General features: G+C 45.4%; 1 protein-coding gene across 1 annotated transcript in view; it reads right to left on the reverse strand.

The window, feature by feature from the left end:
- TP63 (tumor protein p63) overlaps positions 1-18472 on the reverse strand; it is a 159518-nt gene that overhangs the window by 96902 nt on the left and 44144 nt on the right. The window contains exon 2 of the mRNA XM_057427316.1: positions 6547-7206. Within this exon, the coding sequence (XP_057283299.1) occupies positions 6547-6608 (62 nt within the window). The 5' untranslated portion in view covers positions 6609-7206. The remainder of the gene's footprint in view (positions 1-6546; positions 7207-18472) is intronic.

Consider the following 18472-nt stretch of genomic DNA (forward strand, 5'->3'; position numbering starts at 1 on the left):
CCTCCCTGAGCAAGGTTTTGTAAGCAGACATTTTTTCATGCTGCAAAAAACCTATTGAACCTCCAATCACTTACTGCAGTTTCCCCCTCCTCATTCTTGGAGGTGGCTGTTCTCTTTATATTTCAATGCATTAACCGAATTCTCCTTGCTTACGTGCATCAGTATTTATCACATCAGGCCACTTGTGGCATTTAAAGACCTGACTGGAGAAGATTCTGCAGCAAAATCCTATGGGGGGATGGTCTCTTACTGCACAGTAGGAAGTGATTACGAACAGGCACCAAAAACTCCCAAGGAAGTCCCAGGAAGAGATACATCTGTTTTCATGAAGCTGAGTAGATGAAAGGATATTGTCTATCTATTATCAGCATACCTAGTCCAACAGACCTCAGAAATCTATTATAATGAGACATTTTCCTTCTGATTATTTCAGTTTTGATCGTGGGCTACAAAATTTTGAACTAAACAGAAATCAATATTTGCATGGCAGTGTAACCGTTGGCTCCCTCTACAATGCTCATGTTCACAAGAAGATTTCCACATAAGTGCAAAACTAGGTTAGAGCTAAGCACTAAATTAAAAGCCAAGTTTCCTTATTTTTTTCCTCATCCAAGACCCTCCTTCCTCCCCTATGACTTGTGGCACCTACAGATATTTTTTGTATGTGCTCAATACTCCCTTGGCCACTCATAGGATGTCAGAGGGTTTTACTTTCCCCAAAAATCAAAGCCGAGCATTTCTGCTCTATATCAAGCCAGAAATACTTGTGTTTGTTGAGAGGAGCCATTGCAAGCTAGCTTGTAGCAGAAGGTACCATGCAAAGCAGCAAGAGATTATAATTTATAACATGTACTATAAACACCCTGAAGATCTCTGAACAGATGAGCTACTGAGAACTTGCTTGTTTAATTCCTTCACTATTTTGGAAGTTGAGAAAGATACTATGAATTAGATATCCTCTCCTTATAGCAGAAAGGACAGCATAAAAGACTTCACATATTCTCCTTACAGTCTTTGAGATCTGTTAAAAAATCTGATTTGGTTCCACTTTAATCCCATAAGCAGTACTAAAAACACCTGCAAGCAGACAAATGTTTTCTTATAATAACACTCTTGAGGGGTGTATACTGTTTGTGAAGAGGAAAAAAAAGTCCTGTCTTTGGCAGTGACTGTGAAGGGGTTGTGACATCCCCACCCAGCACAATGAAGTCTGACATAGAGCAAAGGGGTCCAGCGGGAACAAAATGGAGGAGAGCAGTGGGGACAAGCAAACTCTGGGGACTCTGCCCGGAAGAACTGAAGAGGGTTTAGAATGCTGCACTTGAGCAGTGTTTTGCAAAGATCCTATCTTCTAATCCCATCTTCTGATAAGACTGCATTATAGAACAGGAAAGCAATCAAAGAACAGACCTCAAAGACGAGATAAATACCCTCCTCCCCTCCTTACCAGCAGCAGTGCACATCTCAGCAAGGTGCTGGGGGGAGCAGCTGAGAGGTCCCATACTGACAGGAAGTCCTCACTGCAGAGCTGCTCCCACCCATTAGGCTACCCTGAAATAACTATATTTTTGGCACACCTCATGCTGTCCTCTTGTGTGCATCTGAGTCCTTCTGGGGACGCTACAGCCACGAAGGTGACCACCACCTCACAGGAGAGTTTACCAAGGCCAATTAAAAAAGCACCTCCCCATCTCTCCTCCACCTTTCCTTCCTACATGGAGCCAATTCTTCTCCTCCAAAAGTCACCGGCTGTTCTGAGCACACCACAAGCTGCTCAGAACAATTTCTGGCTCCTCTCTGTGTCTTTGGAAAGTACCTGCTTTATCACTGGCTGTTTCTGCAAATAGATCTATACCAAGTCATGTGGCTTTGCTTATTTGGCTTCAGGTTTTCTGCCTACACAGCAAATTTGGGCTCCCATCTCAAAGGTAAAGGCAGATGGTACTGTCCACCCTGTCATAGCAGGAGTTCAGTTATTCTTCAGCAAAGCATGGAAAAAGTGTGCAGTTTCCCAAATGCTAGGATTCTGCAGAGCCTGCACACAGGATGAAACACTCTTGTAAGGTATTACCCTATGATGCTTAAGCAAAGCTCTGTCACAATGTCACCCAACTAATATCCAAGTGAAAGGGGAGCTGCTTATGCCAGCATTGATTCATGACCAATGAAAGGGCATAGCATGCTGCTGCCTGTGATCAGGAAGTGTAGCCAGCAGGTTTTGCTTGTACATGCCCACTCCCAACCCAAAGGGAGGAAACCTGCTGTTTCATTATTGTCTATCAGTAATGACAAGCACTGGGCACAGTGAGTTTCCACCTTTGTGCTGCATTGCAAGCATTAACATTGGCGAGACTCCTATCTGATAATTGCAGTCCATTTACCAGCCCTGTTTGATACATGTGGAAGCCAATGAAGAAAGATGAAGTGACACATGCAGTGCTCCCAACAAAAGATCCCTTTAAAGCTAGGTGCTCTGGGTGGCTGGAACTAGACCCTGGTCACCAAAATCCAACCAGATACAGCACCCAGTAGATGATGCTGCCATGTCCCATGCTCTCCTCTCCCTTCCATGCCCCAACTCATTTCTGACAGTTTTCCTCATCCTCTTCTAAAAACAGGTATATGTTTTTCTACATAACCGGTTGCATTGTTTTGTTTGTTTGTTTTTTTTTTTTTAATTTCTTTTTTTTTCTGGCATCACCCCAAAACCCAGGACTATGTCTGAGGAACCAGGTTTCCAGCAGATACTGCAGAGACTAGAGGATTTCAAGGTTGTTCCTGAAGCCTCTGTTATCAGTGAGATTTGCAAGGCTGGGCCATACCACACTGTGCTGAGAATACAAAGCCAGAAATGAAAGAGGAAAGAACAGCTTGTGTGAGAAGCCTTTTACTCAAAAGGAGGGAGTGAGCCACAGTGAATGCCATCAACACATCAGTGTTGTGAAATCCTGAGGTCACCAATTATCCTGGCCATGGGGTAAGGGATGAGCAGAACAGGCAGGACCATAGTCTGGTGCACCTGCAGGTACGTTCCCAACTGCTCCAAAAGAAGAGAGCTCCTGGGTAAAACAGCCTAATGACCATTATTTCCAGGAACACAAGTAACTTATCTGTAAACATCACTCCCCCAAACAGGCATTAGTGGGGGGGGGGGGGGGGGGAAGGGGTCTTTGGAGAGACGGACTAATTATATAGCACTCAACAGCTGGACTTTGATCATAATTACAGTGCCTTCTTCATCTTACATTAGTGGCTTTCAGCTGTAGATAGGTGGGCACTTTGTGGAAGGTGGAAATCCTGTCAGTTTCAGAGAGCTAGCTCATTTTGTGACTCGGAGGTAGCACAGGATGAGCTCCCATGGTACTATCCAAACAAGTAACTCATGGGGGTCAGTGACTTTAACACTTCAGTATAGGTGCTTCTGTCCCTACAGCAGCACCTTCCCAGGCTCAGGAGCCAAAGCACTGAGCATACTTAAGCACTGATTTCAAGCATTTCATGCAAATCTCTTTATAGGAGAAGCAGAAGCAGAAAAACTTTGAGGGTTTTGCTCAACTCTGTTATTGCTGAATTTTAGCATCTCATCTCTCTCTGTTTAGGAAGAAAAGTGAGCACACTCAGGATATACCTGTCTAACCTCAGTTCTGACATTCACATACTACATTTGCATCCCTCGCTTCTGCACAGGGATGTACATCCCTGTCAATGCCCAGTGCCCTTCTTCCAGCTGGGCTGCAGCTACAGCACTAAACTCCAGTGACCACAGTGACAAGCAGGGTTGTGAAGGAGGCTGCTGTCCTGTACCCCAGCTGAGTTGCTTGTACTTTTGTGTGATGCAGGGAGTCCTTTGCTTTGATACCAACATTTACAGAGAAATAAATAGACTAAATGGGAGCTGGGCTGATGAGACAGGCCAGAGTGGCATAAACAGTAATACACAGTACTGGGAGTCTGGGCACCCAGCTGGTTTTCCTCATTTGTATCACTGAATTACTGTGTTGTTTGGATAAATCCTAACAGTAGCACAGTTCCACTGCTGTGAAATGACAGGCAATAAGTATACAAGCATTATAACGGCATGTTAATTAACGCTCTTAAGCATGATCTGTATTCACCTCTTGACAGAGGAAATGTTTCAGCTGGCTCCCACATCATCTGCCTGCTGGACGCCCCAAAGTGAAGAGATTAACAGATGAAGCAATGACAAAGGGTAAATTTAAGCCACAAATCTTAGACCTAGCTGAGATTCATAATTTATTGCCCCTCCACACTGACCTACAGGGAAATCTGTGTGACACACCCACCCATTTTAACAGGGTTTCAAACACTTTTCACTATTGTTATTTTGCCAGCATGCCTCAGCTCAATGATACAATTTGCAGTTTAGATTATTACTACATGTAATTTTAGAGTTGCAAAGAAGCACCCTGGTATTAGCTAAATAAAGCACTTTGACCGCATCAAAGCTAAAGTGTTTCAAACTGTGTAAAATAAATGCAATTATAAAACTATTCAGTTTTGTTGAATCAGCCAGACAAATGTCACCCAGCACGTCATGAATATCTGACCAACAGAGCCTATAGCTGAAGACCATCTATATCTTCAGACTGAGTAAAGTATCTCAGCCACTGGACAAATGCCGCTCTCGGCTCATGTAAACAGACATGCATAACAGCTGAGACATATTACTCTGAGCTACATCTTGATCAGGTTTTATGACTGAAGGGTGTCACAAACTCTATCTGTCCCAAGCTGTCCTGAGGCTTCCCACACTGCAATAGTCACTTAAAAACTCATCACGCTGCCAAGGCATGTGGAAAGGAGCAGCATTTCTACTGAAAGGCCTGACTTGCTGGAGGATGCAGGTTTGAAGGGAGAGAGGCCCATTTAAGAAGTTCTACAGAATGCAGGCAAGGGATTATTTTTTTCTTTAATTCCTGCTTCAGATGGGTTTTATTTGCCTGAGCTGCAGCACCAGTTTCATGAACCTGTTCTTTAACATGGGATGGGATATGATTGGCAGGAGTTCACAGGGGCTGGGAAGCTGTCCCAGAGCTCAGCTACCCTTCCCAATGCATCTTTATGATTTATTTATTCTTTTATTTTTTTTTAATTTTATATTTGGGAATTCTCCTGGCTGTGGCTTCCAGCCACTGAAACTTATTTGTCTGCTAGAGACCCCACTGCTGCCAGCCCAAATCTGCCTTCCCAGGTGGGCATGGCTCTCATACTGCTCTTCTCCCAGACACATGCACATCCCCACAGGATCAGCGGGGCTGAGTGGATTTGCAGGAGATCAAAGCATGTCTGCATGTGCCTGGCCAGCCCTGGGGCTTGTGTTGTGGAAGGTCTTGCTGGGGAATCCAATATCCCCGGCTTCATGCCATATTCCTCTGCCACAGCAGCACAGCCAAGGACCGCGTCCTATTTCCCAGCTCCTCTCCTCTCGTTCCCCTTTGCTGGCCCCAAATATGGCCCCACCTCACTGTCAGGTCTCCAGACTCCTCCCCAGGATCTTCAGTGGTGGCACCAAGCATCCAGCAGACTGAGGGGGAACTAACACCCCAACAAACATTGCAACACATCGTGATATCATGGGGGGAAAAAGAGATCACAAAGCTGCCTGTAATGCTGTGGCCCTTTCTTCAACAGACAGCTATACAACACAAGCAGCCTTCCCCAGTACCCTGCAGACGATGCAGAGTTAATAGTTAACCCTTCCTGGAATCAAATGCCTTAGTGAGACACCAAGCAGGGCTTTTTCAAAATACAGCCAGAAACTAGCCTTAAAGTAGCTTGACAAGTGACTGTGTTCAGAGGATTTCACCTCTCTGAACTTTATGACTGGAAAAATACCATCTACATGTCATTTACATGTTTAAATATAGTATCTTCCATTGGGAGAAACAAACAAACTGACAATGTGATACTGTGATACCTCCTGCAGACATGCTCTTTTATCTGCTGGAAAGTTATAAAACTCAGCATAACAACAAAGCTAAAATAAGAGTGGTTGTCAGGCTCTGAGGTTGGCTGTTAGACAGAATGAAAAAATACTCTTGGAAAAGACTCCAGTTGTTTTCTTCTCCAAATCTTTTAAATGATTTATTTATTCTTTAAATTCCAAAATCTCAGAGTTTAATAGTTAAGCTCATATTCTTTCCAGGAGCTTTTTCATTTAAAGGAACAAATAAACACAGTACAGAAAGCTAAAGCAATTCCTGCACTACCCAAAGCAGAGTAACTGTCTGCTCCAAAACACGGGGAAAAGATACTATCAGCTTTCGTGTTATTTAGCTTGGGTATTTTTTTTCTCTAATGCCAAAGAGGAAAAGGGAGATATCTGAAACGGATGCCTATAATTAAACAGTAACCTGTTAGAAAGCCAAAAATAATAATAAGCTCCACTGAGCATGAAGAGAGCAGCACATTTTTTCTGCATGCAGCCCAGCTGCCACCGGATGATAGCAGAAAAGTTAACAATTACACAAGACACTCAGATCAAACCTGTGATAGGAGAGAGTTACGTCACACTCAGAAACTCACCGCTGGATGCAGGGATCAGGGTAGTACTGCAAGGTGGTGAAAGGTGGTGGTTCAAAATTCATTTCCTTCGAGCCCCTCTTTGGGCACAAACCAAAATAAAACAAATAAATAGATATAAAGCCAGCAGGCTAAATGCAATAAGGTCAAGTGGTACATGAGGTACAACTTTAGAGATTTATTTTACACTTGCGAATGGGTGGGATCTCCCAGGGGCTTGGCCAATGGGATTCATCAAGTGACCTGAGCATCACCACCAGTCCCTCCTCACCAGCTGGGCATCTTCTGCACAGATACTTTCCCCCCCTCTCAACATCCTTAATAAACTTTGTTGCACGCCAGCCACACTTGTTGTTGGGAGCTCATCTGGGGCATCTCTGAACTTCTGATCTCACCAGTCATTGGTTGCCTTCCTGCCTGACTTCACAGTTTAATTTTGGCAGCTCTTGCAATTTTACAAACTGCTGTGGCCGCTGGTCATCCTCGTCTCCAGATGGCTGGAGTTTCCTCTTCTGGGTGCAGCTCCTGTGCTGCATTTCATTGTGCTTTGAAAGCTTTCCTTGTCAGCTCTGTGGCTAGTACCTGCACAGAGTTGCCTGGGGAAATCCTCAGTTTCTCTCACACCATAGTTCAAACAGTCTGTTGTGGTCACAGTTTCAAAAGCTGAATGACAAAACATGGGGAAATTCCTCAATTAAAATTAACTCTGAACTTTTGCTCCTCTGCCTCCCCTTCCTATCCTCCTCCCCCCAAGAAAACTTACAGTTGTCATTGTTAATGATATTCTCTATATCTTTTTCTTTTCAAAGAGAATCGAGACAATATAGAAATCTGTCATTGTTTTAGCGGTCTGTAAATAACATATACATTTTCCATATGAAAAGCAACAATATCTCAGTATCTTCAAATATCTTGAGAAAAATGTAAAAGTAAGAAGGAAATAGAAATCATATGTTTTTCAGGCCCCTAAACCTAAAGAAGCAAGAGTTAAGGGAAGCCCACCAAAATAAACTACCAAAGATGAAGACTGAATTTTCCTGAAAATAAAGGATAAAAACCAGGAAGAAAGTCTTCAGCTCCTGCCCTCCCACCCCTTTTTTTAAGTAACACAGAAAATTATTCAGGAAAGCAATCTGTTTTATCCCCGTTTTTCCCCCTGCATGGTTCATCCAAATAGTACAGGCTGTAAACCTATCCTGGTTTTGTGGGTTTGGAGAATGAATGAAATATGAATCAGGAGCTAAATTAAAATGGATTCCAGCAGGAAAAAAATAGCGTCCATGTATCTATGCACCAGTGGGTTTGCATCTTCAAGCAGATGTATGTGTTTGTGTCTACAAAGACAGGGGAAGGGGCTGCCCTACAGCTCACCTACAGTGCATCTTTCATGCCGGTGTCAGCACAAATGCCAACCTCCCAAGCAAAAGCCAGGAGCTGTCCGAGATGGCAGCAATTGCTTCTTGTTTCCCCCTCTCTGGGTTTTCCTTGTAGGAAATTTTGGTTTGAAGAATGTCATGTGGAAACATTTTCTTTGCTGCCTGTGCCAGGGTGGCAGGGGAGCTATTTCAGACTTGACATTCTCCACCCACACTCAGCCTGATAGTTCCCAACATCTGTGAATTGTGAATCCTGTAAACTCGCAGGGCTGATTCCTGGCCAAGTCCAAGCAGCTTTTGCTACAATAAGTGGCATTTGCCACGGAAGAGAGGCTGAGAGCGAAGTACGTATTTATTAACTGAAGTTCAGGTTTCTCTCACTGCTGGACACTGCTTCCCCTGCCTGGCCTGTGGAGGAGCAGTAATACGAAACACCTTCCTTCTCTTAGGCTGAGCCCTGGAGTAAACACCATGCCTTGTAGCCTGCATCATTGGAAAAGAAATGTGGAAATGTCCAAGACAGGCTGGGCTGCAGAGGGGAGAGGGGGAATCACACCAAGGCTTGTGTACAGACAATACAGCCCAGGGAACACAGCCGCAGAGCAGCTGCATCTCCTTCTGTTGCTGAGATCAGGACTGTGCTTAACCTTGTGCAGCCACCTCTCCTGAGGTGGCAAATATGTCCAGGGATTTGGCAAGGAGGGCCAGAGGCCATCGCAAACTTGTAGCCTACACTGCTAGTCTGGCTCTGGTCTAGGCTTTGGATATCCACCCTTAAGCAAAGACCCAGTGGGCATGTCCTCTCCCTGGACAAACCATTTGAGCAAGAACTTGGGTTCGTGCTCACTTGTTCCAGGACTCAGTTTCAATAGGCACCTGTGGGTATGAGTATAATCTGCTTGGCTGTGGAGATACATGCAGGCACTAGGCTGAGCTGTGGGTACGCTGCTGAGACCTCATGTTTCCTTCTAGACACAAACCAGAAGTTTGTTGTATTTCTTCTACTATGCCCATGGTGGGACTAGCCATTACCTCTGCAGGCCTGTAGAACGGCCATTTATTCTGTGCTCTCCCAAAAGCCTGGGAGAGCTCATCTTTTCTGATGGATTTCAGCCGTAAAGGCATGAACCTCATGCAACAGAAATGCTGTGTGAAAATGGCTCTTCTTGTGAAATCCTGCTCTACCTACTTCTCCATGGAAGCTGGAGAAGGGTCTTTCCCAGCATTGCCAGAGTCCCCCAGCCAGCACATTGGAAGTAGGGGAAAGCTGGACAACTCCTATCCAGAGGCTCTTACCCACTCTCCTGCTTCCATTGTGTTGGCTCTGGCACTCTGGCTGGCCTTTACCTCCGACGGTGAGCCTGACCTCTGGTCTTCACTACCTGAGCTCTGCACAGTGTATGCTGAACACATCTAGCAACCCTGCAGTCAAAAAGAGGTAGTTAGTCTCCAGCTCACAATTCACACCAAAAGAAAAACTTCTCCTGAAAAAAAAAATGCAACTAAACCTAATTAATTTTAAAAAGAAGCACCACATAATTGTAATGAGAAATAATTGCTTGGAGCAGTGCTCTCACTCACAAGACACTGATGAGAAGGGGTGTCTAGCAAGGACATTTCCATAAAGCTTCAAAAGAAACTACCAACTGCCCAAGATCCTTAAGAGCCCTCATGCCTGGGGCTGGGCAAATGCAAATCTCTCACGGTTTGGCTCATTTTGGCAGTGCACAAAGCACCTGGCTGCTTTTCCCAGAGAGCTGGACATTTTCAGCCTCCCACAGAAATCTGGACATGCTCTGAAGTAGCTTAGAAGGCCTATGTTTTGCTTTTCCCAGCTGTAAAGCAGAGCCATGAAAACCCACTGGTGACAGTGCATTAAAACCACCTGCAAAAGCCAGCAAATCTTCTGATTTCTCTCCCCAGCCGCAGCTTCCTTCCTTCCCCATGTTCACAGCCACATTCAGCTGTGGGTTGATTCACCATAAATTTAGGCAGAAATATCTACCATTGCAGTTAGACCGTGTCAAACTCCTCTCAGCTGCAAGGCGCTCCTTTGCATAGCACAGGATGCAGTGGAAACACAAGCCACAGGGTGTGTGCGTGTGTGAATTGCCAGTACCCCATACATAGCTGGGAGGCTCTCAAGGCTCAGCAGTATTTGGCCAACCTCATTTGCACTGCCTTAAAGAAAATCTACTGGAAGATGGAGCCTGAGACACTCAAGAGCTGATGATCTCAGAAATGGTCTGAGTGGGTTCATGAGGACTAGCAAACTTTATCATGGCAGCCTGGGAGCACAAGCAAGGGGACTTCCAGTAGCAGACCTCAAGGTAGCCAACTCAAGAGGAAAAGGAGTGTGTGATATCCTCAGTGTCCACCACCCTTCCTAGGAGAGTTTCCTTGTTGGTAGCGAGGGTGATGCTAAATGGCAGCAGGCACGTGTCCTGCAGAAGCAGGGCGGAAGCCTGGGTGTCAGAGATCTGTCTGGCTAGCGGATTTACAGCCAAGCTTCTAGTGCTTGTGGTAAGCAGACGGCACGGGGATATGCAGAGGAAGCATGTGTGTAGGTGGGCAAGAATGCAGGGCATCGCTCTGCCACTGCTGCTTGCACGTCTGGGAGAGAAAAACAGCCAAAGAAACAGCTGTGGACTACTCTCCCATTACTCCTCCTTGCACCCTCTCTACAGCTTCCCCTGCAATGACCACGAGCTTATGTTTTAGCAGAGGCAAACATTTATACCCTCGGGAGGAGACTGTTGGCGATTGATAATGGTCTCACCACCACCACCACCCAAACCCAGTGCCAGTATGCGTGTGTGCCAGCCCATTCCTGAACAAGGGTGAAAGGGAAAGACAGCTTCCTGGCATTTATGTGGCTCCAGTTCTAATCTATGGGCCTGAGAACCTCTGAGCAGCTTGGAGCTGGGGAAGACAGGGAAAGGGAGATACTAGCTTTGCTCTGAGACACCTTTGCAACTGCTGGCTTCATGACTTGCCCGGATTCAGCCCCACCCTTTGCAGCAGGGGATGAAACATTTCATTCACAGCTTGGGGTTTCCAGGGGAGTGGTTGTGGTCGTTTTGGTTGGGGTTTTTTAAGTTAAAATGATTTTAAGAGCAAGAAGTCTGTGGGATATTTGGGGATTTTTTTTGTTAGAAAAAGATGATGAGAGGGAAATAATTTCCTCCCACCAGCAATAAAATGCCTTCAGCTTGGCTAACCAAGGGAACAGAAAGACACGATGTCAGTGTTCCATTGAGAACATTTTCCAATTGCAACTAAATATTACAGATGTTTGAAGATCTCAAATATATGAAGATTTTAGAAGTTTTGTGAACAGAAGAAAATAGAAGAAATAAAACTTTTCAGTAACTTCAGTGAAGGGAAAGAGGCAACAAGAGTACAACCCTCACAGGCTTTGGAAGATCTACTTGAATGCTGCAATGGTGGAAAAAGCTTCCATACCAATTCACATCTTGCTTCCAAGCAAGCCAGTCTCTGATCCCACTGCTCCAGAAGTGCCAGCTTTCTAGCTTTGGGCACATACAAGCTTTCCTCTGCCTCCCATACTGGGAAACAATGGACAGGGAAAATAGCAAACTGAAATAAATTAATAAATATAAATACCACAATTCTACACACAATCTTCCCTATTCCTCCAGCACCTTTTGTCCCTAGTGCAAGCAGAAGTCAGTAACAAATGTACTTATACCCCAGCCCCTCCATGCTGGCACTGCCAGGCATAGAGAGCTCAGGGCTGCTGGTGGGACACAAAGAGTTGCAGCTCTAGAATAGCATTGTGCAGATGAAGCTGCAATGTCTGCATCTCAGGGCATGCTTGGTCAACAGTGGCTAAGCATGGGCCCGGAACAAGTGACAACTCAGTGAGTGAACAGTCCAGCGCAATCCTAGGCACATCTAAAAAGAAGCTGACAAAGATGTTTCAATATACCACTCCCCACATCCTCCTCTTCCAGCTAAGTTTGAACATATCAGTGCTTACAACTGTGGACTTTAAAATACACACCAGATTCAATCTGCTGTCCACATGTGATACCATGCACCTCATCTTGGCCATCAGCTGTTATATAGAGCTAGAAAGAAACAAAAGGGATGTTCCAGCCCCATTCAACAGGACAACATGAACTACTTTCAGAGCTTTCTGGTTGCCTTTGGTATCTCCTCCATCATACTCGTAGTGATAGAGCATCATCCAGTCACAGTGAAGGACTGTATATCTTGATGTTTTCCTTTGTAAGTATAGTGAATAGTTTCACAAAGCACAAACCTCCTTGAGCATTTATCACCAGGATCTTGTCTCAACAAGGACTCAGATGACAGGGACTGTAAGACTGGCTACCCTACAGTGGAAAAGCTGAAGTTGTCCATGTCTGCCCCCTCACCATCACCTACTTTGTAGTCTTTGTCTGTCAGGACATGCCATAGTCCTCTGCTTGAGCAACCCTGAAAGTATTCATATTTCCAATTTATCCAGAACAGCTACAACATGGGCTTCCCACTGCTTCCCTTTTAATCCAACTCTGCAGCTTCCAGCAAAGCACTTTTTACTCTTCTCCAGTTCTCCCACATGTTTATGGAGAATTCCAGCTCCCACAGGATAGTCAGTGGCTTCCTTTGTTTGCTCCTGGCTTTTCCATTTCCCAGGTCCTAGGGCAGAGACTGGTGCTAGGAGCAAGCCCAGAACATCCATCTCAGAAGCCTAATTGTGACTGCACTCTAGGCCTCCCACAAGTGCCAACTCTGCATATTTCCTTGGGATCACTCTGAGCCAAAGAGCCTACCTGAGGCTGACTTAATTTCTAATGCACCTTTACATATCACTGACCCACCACAAGAGCCTCAGAGATGCAGTTTCCAGCATCACAGTCTGATGGTAAAACCTCAGTACAGCTATGGATGTCCCCTCTTCTGGAGACGTTCCCACCAGTGAGAACCACATTGGGTTATTTTTTGTTTGTTTGGTTGGCTTGGTTTTGGGTTTTGATTTTTTTTTTCCCAAAAGTAGGAGCAGTGGCAAGTTTTGCCCCTTGTTTTCATATAGCCAGGAGATGGTAGGGAGGCAGGCTTGAAACCGAACACACATTTTGGAAGCTGCAGTCCTCATCTTCTCACCCTTGAAGAGTTGGTCAAACAAAACTAACTGTAAGGGTAATATCGCAGGTGAAGAGCAGATGCAAACACTGGAGGGATTTCTCTTAGCTGTCACTAAACGGCAGGGCTTTTCTCTTTGTGAAGAGGGAGCAAAAGGAACCAGGCCTGAGACAAAGACCAAGACACCAACACTGCAGACTAGAACTTTGCTTGATCTCCCTGTCATACCACAGGAAAGAAAAACCCAAGCCTTATGGTATTCATGCACATGTGAAGAAAGTAAGACACAGGGAGCAGTGACTATAGTGATAAACCAGAAACAAGGCCAAAAGGAGGCTCCCCTCCCGCAGCCAGTTCCCCAGCAGTGCTCTGGCCCCAAGAGAGCCTGCCCTGTATTCGAGTGCTGGCAGGACACGGAGCAACTCCTACGGGAAACTCCTGCCACCCAAGGCAGCAGCGAGGGAGCAGGGACCTGCAGAGAGAGGGAATTTCCCTCCCCGACGTCAGTCCAGCTGCACCACCATCTCCAGGCGTTCCCGAGACACAGTGGGGCCACAGCCTGGGCTAAAGCTGGGCTGGAGGCTGAAGCGTCCCGGGACAGGTGGCAACACCCCGCTGTGGGGTCGGGATTGCATATCAAAGGGGTGGCAGGAGCTGTGTAGGTGGAAGGCTTGGCCTCCCTGTACAGCTGCCACATGACATGTCTGGCATTCTGGCGAGAACCACGCCACAAATACACACGGTGTCATCGCACCCTGCAGGGTCAAGCCCAGGTTGGGAGCAGAAACACTGGAGACCACATCCTCATGGGTGAAGGTCTGTCTCAGCTCTGCTGTGCAGGGGGGTGGGTGGTAACAGAGGGCAGGACCAGGAGCTCCCTGCAGTTTCCCGTCAGTTTTCTAGCACGGTCTCACACTCGTCTTCTCACCACACACCCTTCCCAGAGTGCTCTCACGCTCTGCTCTGTTCTCCCATGTTTTCACATCAGAAGCTTCAGGAGTTGATATATAGGCATTGAGGATATCAGCTTCTGAAGTGCTGGTGACAGCCAGCAGCACCAGACCAGAACTAAATGAAAGAAGAAGTTTATTTATGTGAAGCAAAGTGAAAGCTTTCAGCAAGCTGTCTGCCTGGAAAGATTCACCCAGAAAGTCACCAGGAAGGATGACATTTACTGTCAGCCTCAATGGAGGACACAATTGCAGCAGACTGAATACGGTTGCATCACTCATCTTTCACTCCCTATAACTTTTCCTTGTGAGTCAGAGCTGAGCTGAATCATATCAAGGTCTGGTTGCTGCTATCATCCCCTGCTGTTTTCTATCTCCTGCACACTCCACAGAAGCAGAAACCTCTGTCCTTTTGGCAACTTCAGAAAATAAATCCTCCATGCAAAAGCATCGGTCTCAAAAGAATTTATTTCCAAACAGGATACAACAAAAACTCACTGCTTGGCTGGCAGAGCTCTAGTTCCCAGCATTGTCTCTCTTCCAATCTGAGGTGCAAGCACAGGTCCTGCAGGCATACCAGCACTAATGGGATTAAAGCCAGTTCAAGAAGCAGTGGCAATTAAAACAAAAATCCCCAAAGCATTAACCACTAGCGATAGAGGCACTGGTTTCAAAACCTGCACATCCTCTGCTGAAGCCTGCACTTCCACTCCTCCCCAGCCAGCAGTACCCAGATCACCATGAACGTGGGTGCGTGCACACCAGTAATAAGTGCCTTCCTGACTGTGTTGGAGATACAGCCTGAGAACACCTGCATTTGGGCACTGAGATGCTTTCCCAAGCTCACATCTTGAAAAATAGTAAGGACAGGACATGTTTAGTGCAGTCTGTTTCCCTCAGGATGGAGCACAAAATCCACTTACTCAGTGACAGCAAAGTACGTGGGCATAAAGTAAGGGTTTAGTGTCACTTAAGTAACGTGAAAGTTAATAAAACCTTTTTTATTTTGCCTTCTCAAAGTAAAGCTCAGGAAAAGCTGAAAAGCCAGTGTTACATGTTTTTATGGAGAAGATAATGACTTAAGGAGAGTTTCTTGCATTAGCTCCATCCATGTACTTTGATGTTAATAGCCCATATATGCATCCTTGAAATAAACCAAGACCTCATACGTGATATGATCAAAACTTTGCACCTCACTTTTTCCAAAGTGAAACAATTTTATGCTGTGACTCAGCCTAAGCATGTCATACATTGCACCCTTGAAGCAGGCAAAAGATTAACCCTCTGTCCCAAGCTCTTAACTCAGCTTTCAGCTTTTCAAACAAAGGCAATTTCCACGGGACAACAGACGCCAGCATGACAGTTCACTAGGAAGCAGACCTGCCAAAAGCGACATGCCATCTGGGTAACTGCGGCTACACAAGGTACCTAACACACAGGCCAGGCGACCCTACACTTTGAGTAACCCAGTGCCTCCTCCTGGGGGATCAAAACTGACCCAAGCAGCAGTGCTGGTACAATGTGCAGCACACAGAGGACAGACTGGCAACCAGTAGCTGATTTCCAGGAACCAAGCTCTTTAAAACCTCAGCGATGTAAGACGTTTGGAGGCAGCGCACATCTGCCGTGCAGGAGAGCAAGTTTCTGCGAGTGTACGTAACAGTGCCATCTGGTGATCCCTGACGCAGTGTTATTGATGGCTGCCCAGTCGATGGCAGCCACCCAAACTTCCTTGTATTCGTGGGACCGGCTCTGAGGTGCTCAACAAAGCCTCACTGCCAAGTGCTGCTGCTATCTCATGAGGCAGCAGGTCAGAACCACTCAATGTGGGAGTAGGAAAAAGGGTGAGGAGGACTGCTTCCCCCCCACAACCTACCAGTCCTGCAAGCATGAGTTTTAGCGAAGCTGAGCTAGGTCCCTTTGGTACCATCAATCAGAAGGTTGAGTAAGCCAAATCCTGCCTTTTGCAGTGTCCCTGAAGCTCCCTGACTTTCCACATTCTTTTTCTGGGGCTGTTCCAAATTCACTTAGAGACCATGGTCTCTTGTGTGTGTGAAAGCAGAGGTCAGCTCTGTCTTGCAGGGGTGCACTAGCCCTGGAGAATGAGGAAATTTTAGTCCATAGACCCAAATTTGAGACATGTAGAGTTGGCAAGCATTAATGCCTTCTTTTTTTAAAGTCACCCTTCCTAAGAGTAGAGAGTCATATAAGTTCCTTGAACAGCATTAGTTTAGAAACCTTAACACTGCCTACCTCCAGCTCAAAGATTCCCAGGCATCATCCACAGTCTGCATTACCTCTACTAAAATCAGCAGCTTTTGCAAGTTCTGTGGAGCCCACCTCCCATACACAAAACTCCTGCACCCAAATCCACTGCAGCTGAAGACAGCACCAGATGGACAACCAAAAGGCATGGAATGCTGTCACATATTAGCTACTGAGCAGTTCTGGGCTGGCTGGCTGGCTGCCTATAATCCACAATAAACATCAGGTAACTGGTAATTATATCAGGTAACAAAAAACCTCTATGTAAAAGTGCCACATGTGTCCTCCTGGGACAGGTCCTGAAAGAGCAGGGGCTACCCAAAGCTGATCTCAGCTGATCTCAGCTTTGAGGAAAGCCTGTCACTTAACACAGCTCTTTCCAGCCTACCAGAAGGGAAGGATGGGACAGCTGTGAAACCTCTCAGGCAGCTGTAGCCCTGGCAACTGCATCACTAATTTTCTAATGGATGTCCCAGCATCCCATCTAGATACCTGTGAATCTTCTCAGTAAGTCATCTGAGAAGACAGGGAAGGGGAATATTCATAATAGCATTTTCTCTTGCATCTTCTCAGTCTCCAGGAATGGTCCTGGACTGTTTATTCTCCTTCCAGCAGAGCTGGCATCTTGTACATTTGGCAGGCTGTACTACAGACCTCCCTTTGTAGACTACATTAGACTCTACTCTGTAGACTCTACATTAAGAGTAGGGAAAAAAAAAGCCCAACCCGAACTGAAAACACAGACACAAAAAAAAAACCAAACAAACAACAAAAAAAGCCCAACAAAAAAAAAAAAAAACCAAAAAAAACCAAAAACAAACAAAAAAAACACTACCACACCAAACCATCAAAATCCCTAGACATTTGGGTCTGCAAAGATCACTGTAACACCTCTCTGTGTTAGCATCTTTGCCTGATGCTGACTCCTAGCACTGGCTCCTGGCTCCTAGGAAATGAAAAGCTTATTCAATGGCTTCCAGTCCTAATGTCATGAGGTCTCCAATATTCCATACTTGAAAGTGGTGTTAAATATGCATTAAGTGATACTACTGATAACACCATTTAAAAAAGTTTTATAAATAAAATGTGATCCCTCTAAGAGCACCTAATTCATGCCTCTTTCCAAATATCTTACCCTAAAATGTTAGCAATCAATTACTAGGCAGACAGGCTTCAAGAATTTCTCTTCTGAAACAGATTGCAACATGCAGATTCTGTGTCGTTAAAACCATTCACATGCCTTTTTCACACATGATTTCAAGTTACTAAGGTAAGCAAGACCACACAATATAACTTAATACATAGCAATCAAAAATTTCCACACAATCCTTTAATATAAAGCCATGTCCCTATGTAATAAGTGATGCAATAGACTTTCCCTGAAGTCCCAATTCCTGCAATTGAAGCTTAAGCCCAGCAAAGAAAGAATTAAAATTCTTTGGTTGCCGCTGAATCACTGGCTGCATTGGGTTATTTTACTGCGCATTAGACTTTAATTATAACTAAGCTCTAGCCATCTGTTCTACTCCCTAATTATAGATGCAAAGAATATTTCACAATTCCAACCGTTAAAGAGCTCTAAGAGAGCTGTCTATGGCATGCAAGGTTAGCTTCATTAGGACCCTTTGCACAAAGCATTGGGGAAGAAGAAAGAATATTCTGCACAGGAAAGAAGCCTGCTGTTGTTATTAATCCCAGGAGGCCTTTGCTGCATCAGCTTTTGCACTTCTTGGAAGGACTCCTAACTTCCCTCTGCTAGGGCACAGAGGGACACACTAGTGCTACCTTGCTGGTGGCCTCCAACCCAGATGTTGCTGGTACTAGCAATGAGAGGGATGAGCAATTCAGATCACCTGCTGAAGGCTCATACCCTAAAGCATCAGCAGTTACAACATTTGAAAGGACTCTGGCAAATAAAGTTCTGAGCTTTTTTGGCTGTGAAGGCTAAAGATGCTTCTACCCTTAGCTGTCCATCTGCTTCTCTTGCTGGGGTTTTTACTACATGACATGCATCCTACTAGGATGAGTCCCTGTAAGGGCCTCAGCTGTATCCCTCCATGGGCCAATGTCTCAATCACATGAAAAAAGGTGTGAGTCTTTAGACATCATATTGTGAACAGCAGCAGCTGAAGACAAAACCCTCTGTCACCTTCATGTCTGTTGCAGCAATAATCATCTCAGCATGATGGCCAGGCAGGGAGAAGTATCAAATGAGGATGTGATAGC

The sequence above is a fragment of the Pezoporus wallicus genome, unplaced genomic scaffold (assembly GCF_028554395.1).
Source record: "Pezoporus wallicus isolate ANWC-B61680 ecotype Strahan unplaced genomic scaffold, APGP_CSIRO_Pwel_v1 scaffold_7107, whole genome shotgun sequence".
Taxonomy (NCBI): domain Eukaryota; kingdom Metazoa; phylum Chordata; class Aves; order Psittaciformes; family Psittacidae; genus Pezoporus; species Pezoporus wallicus.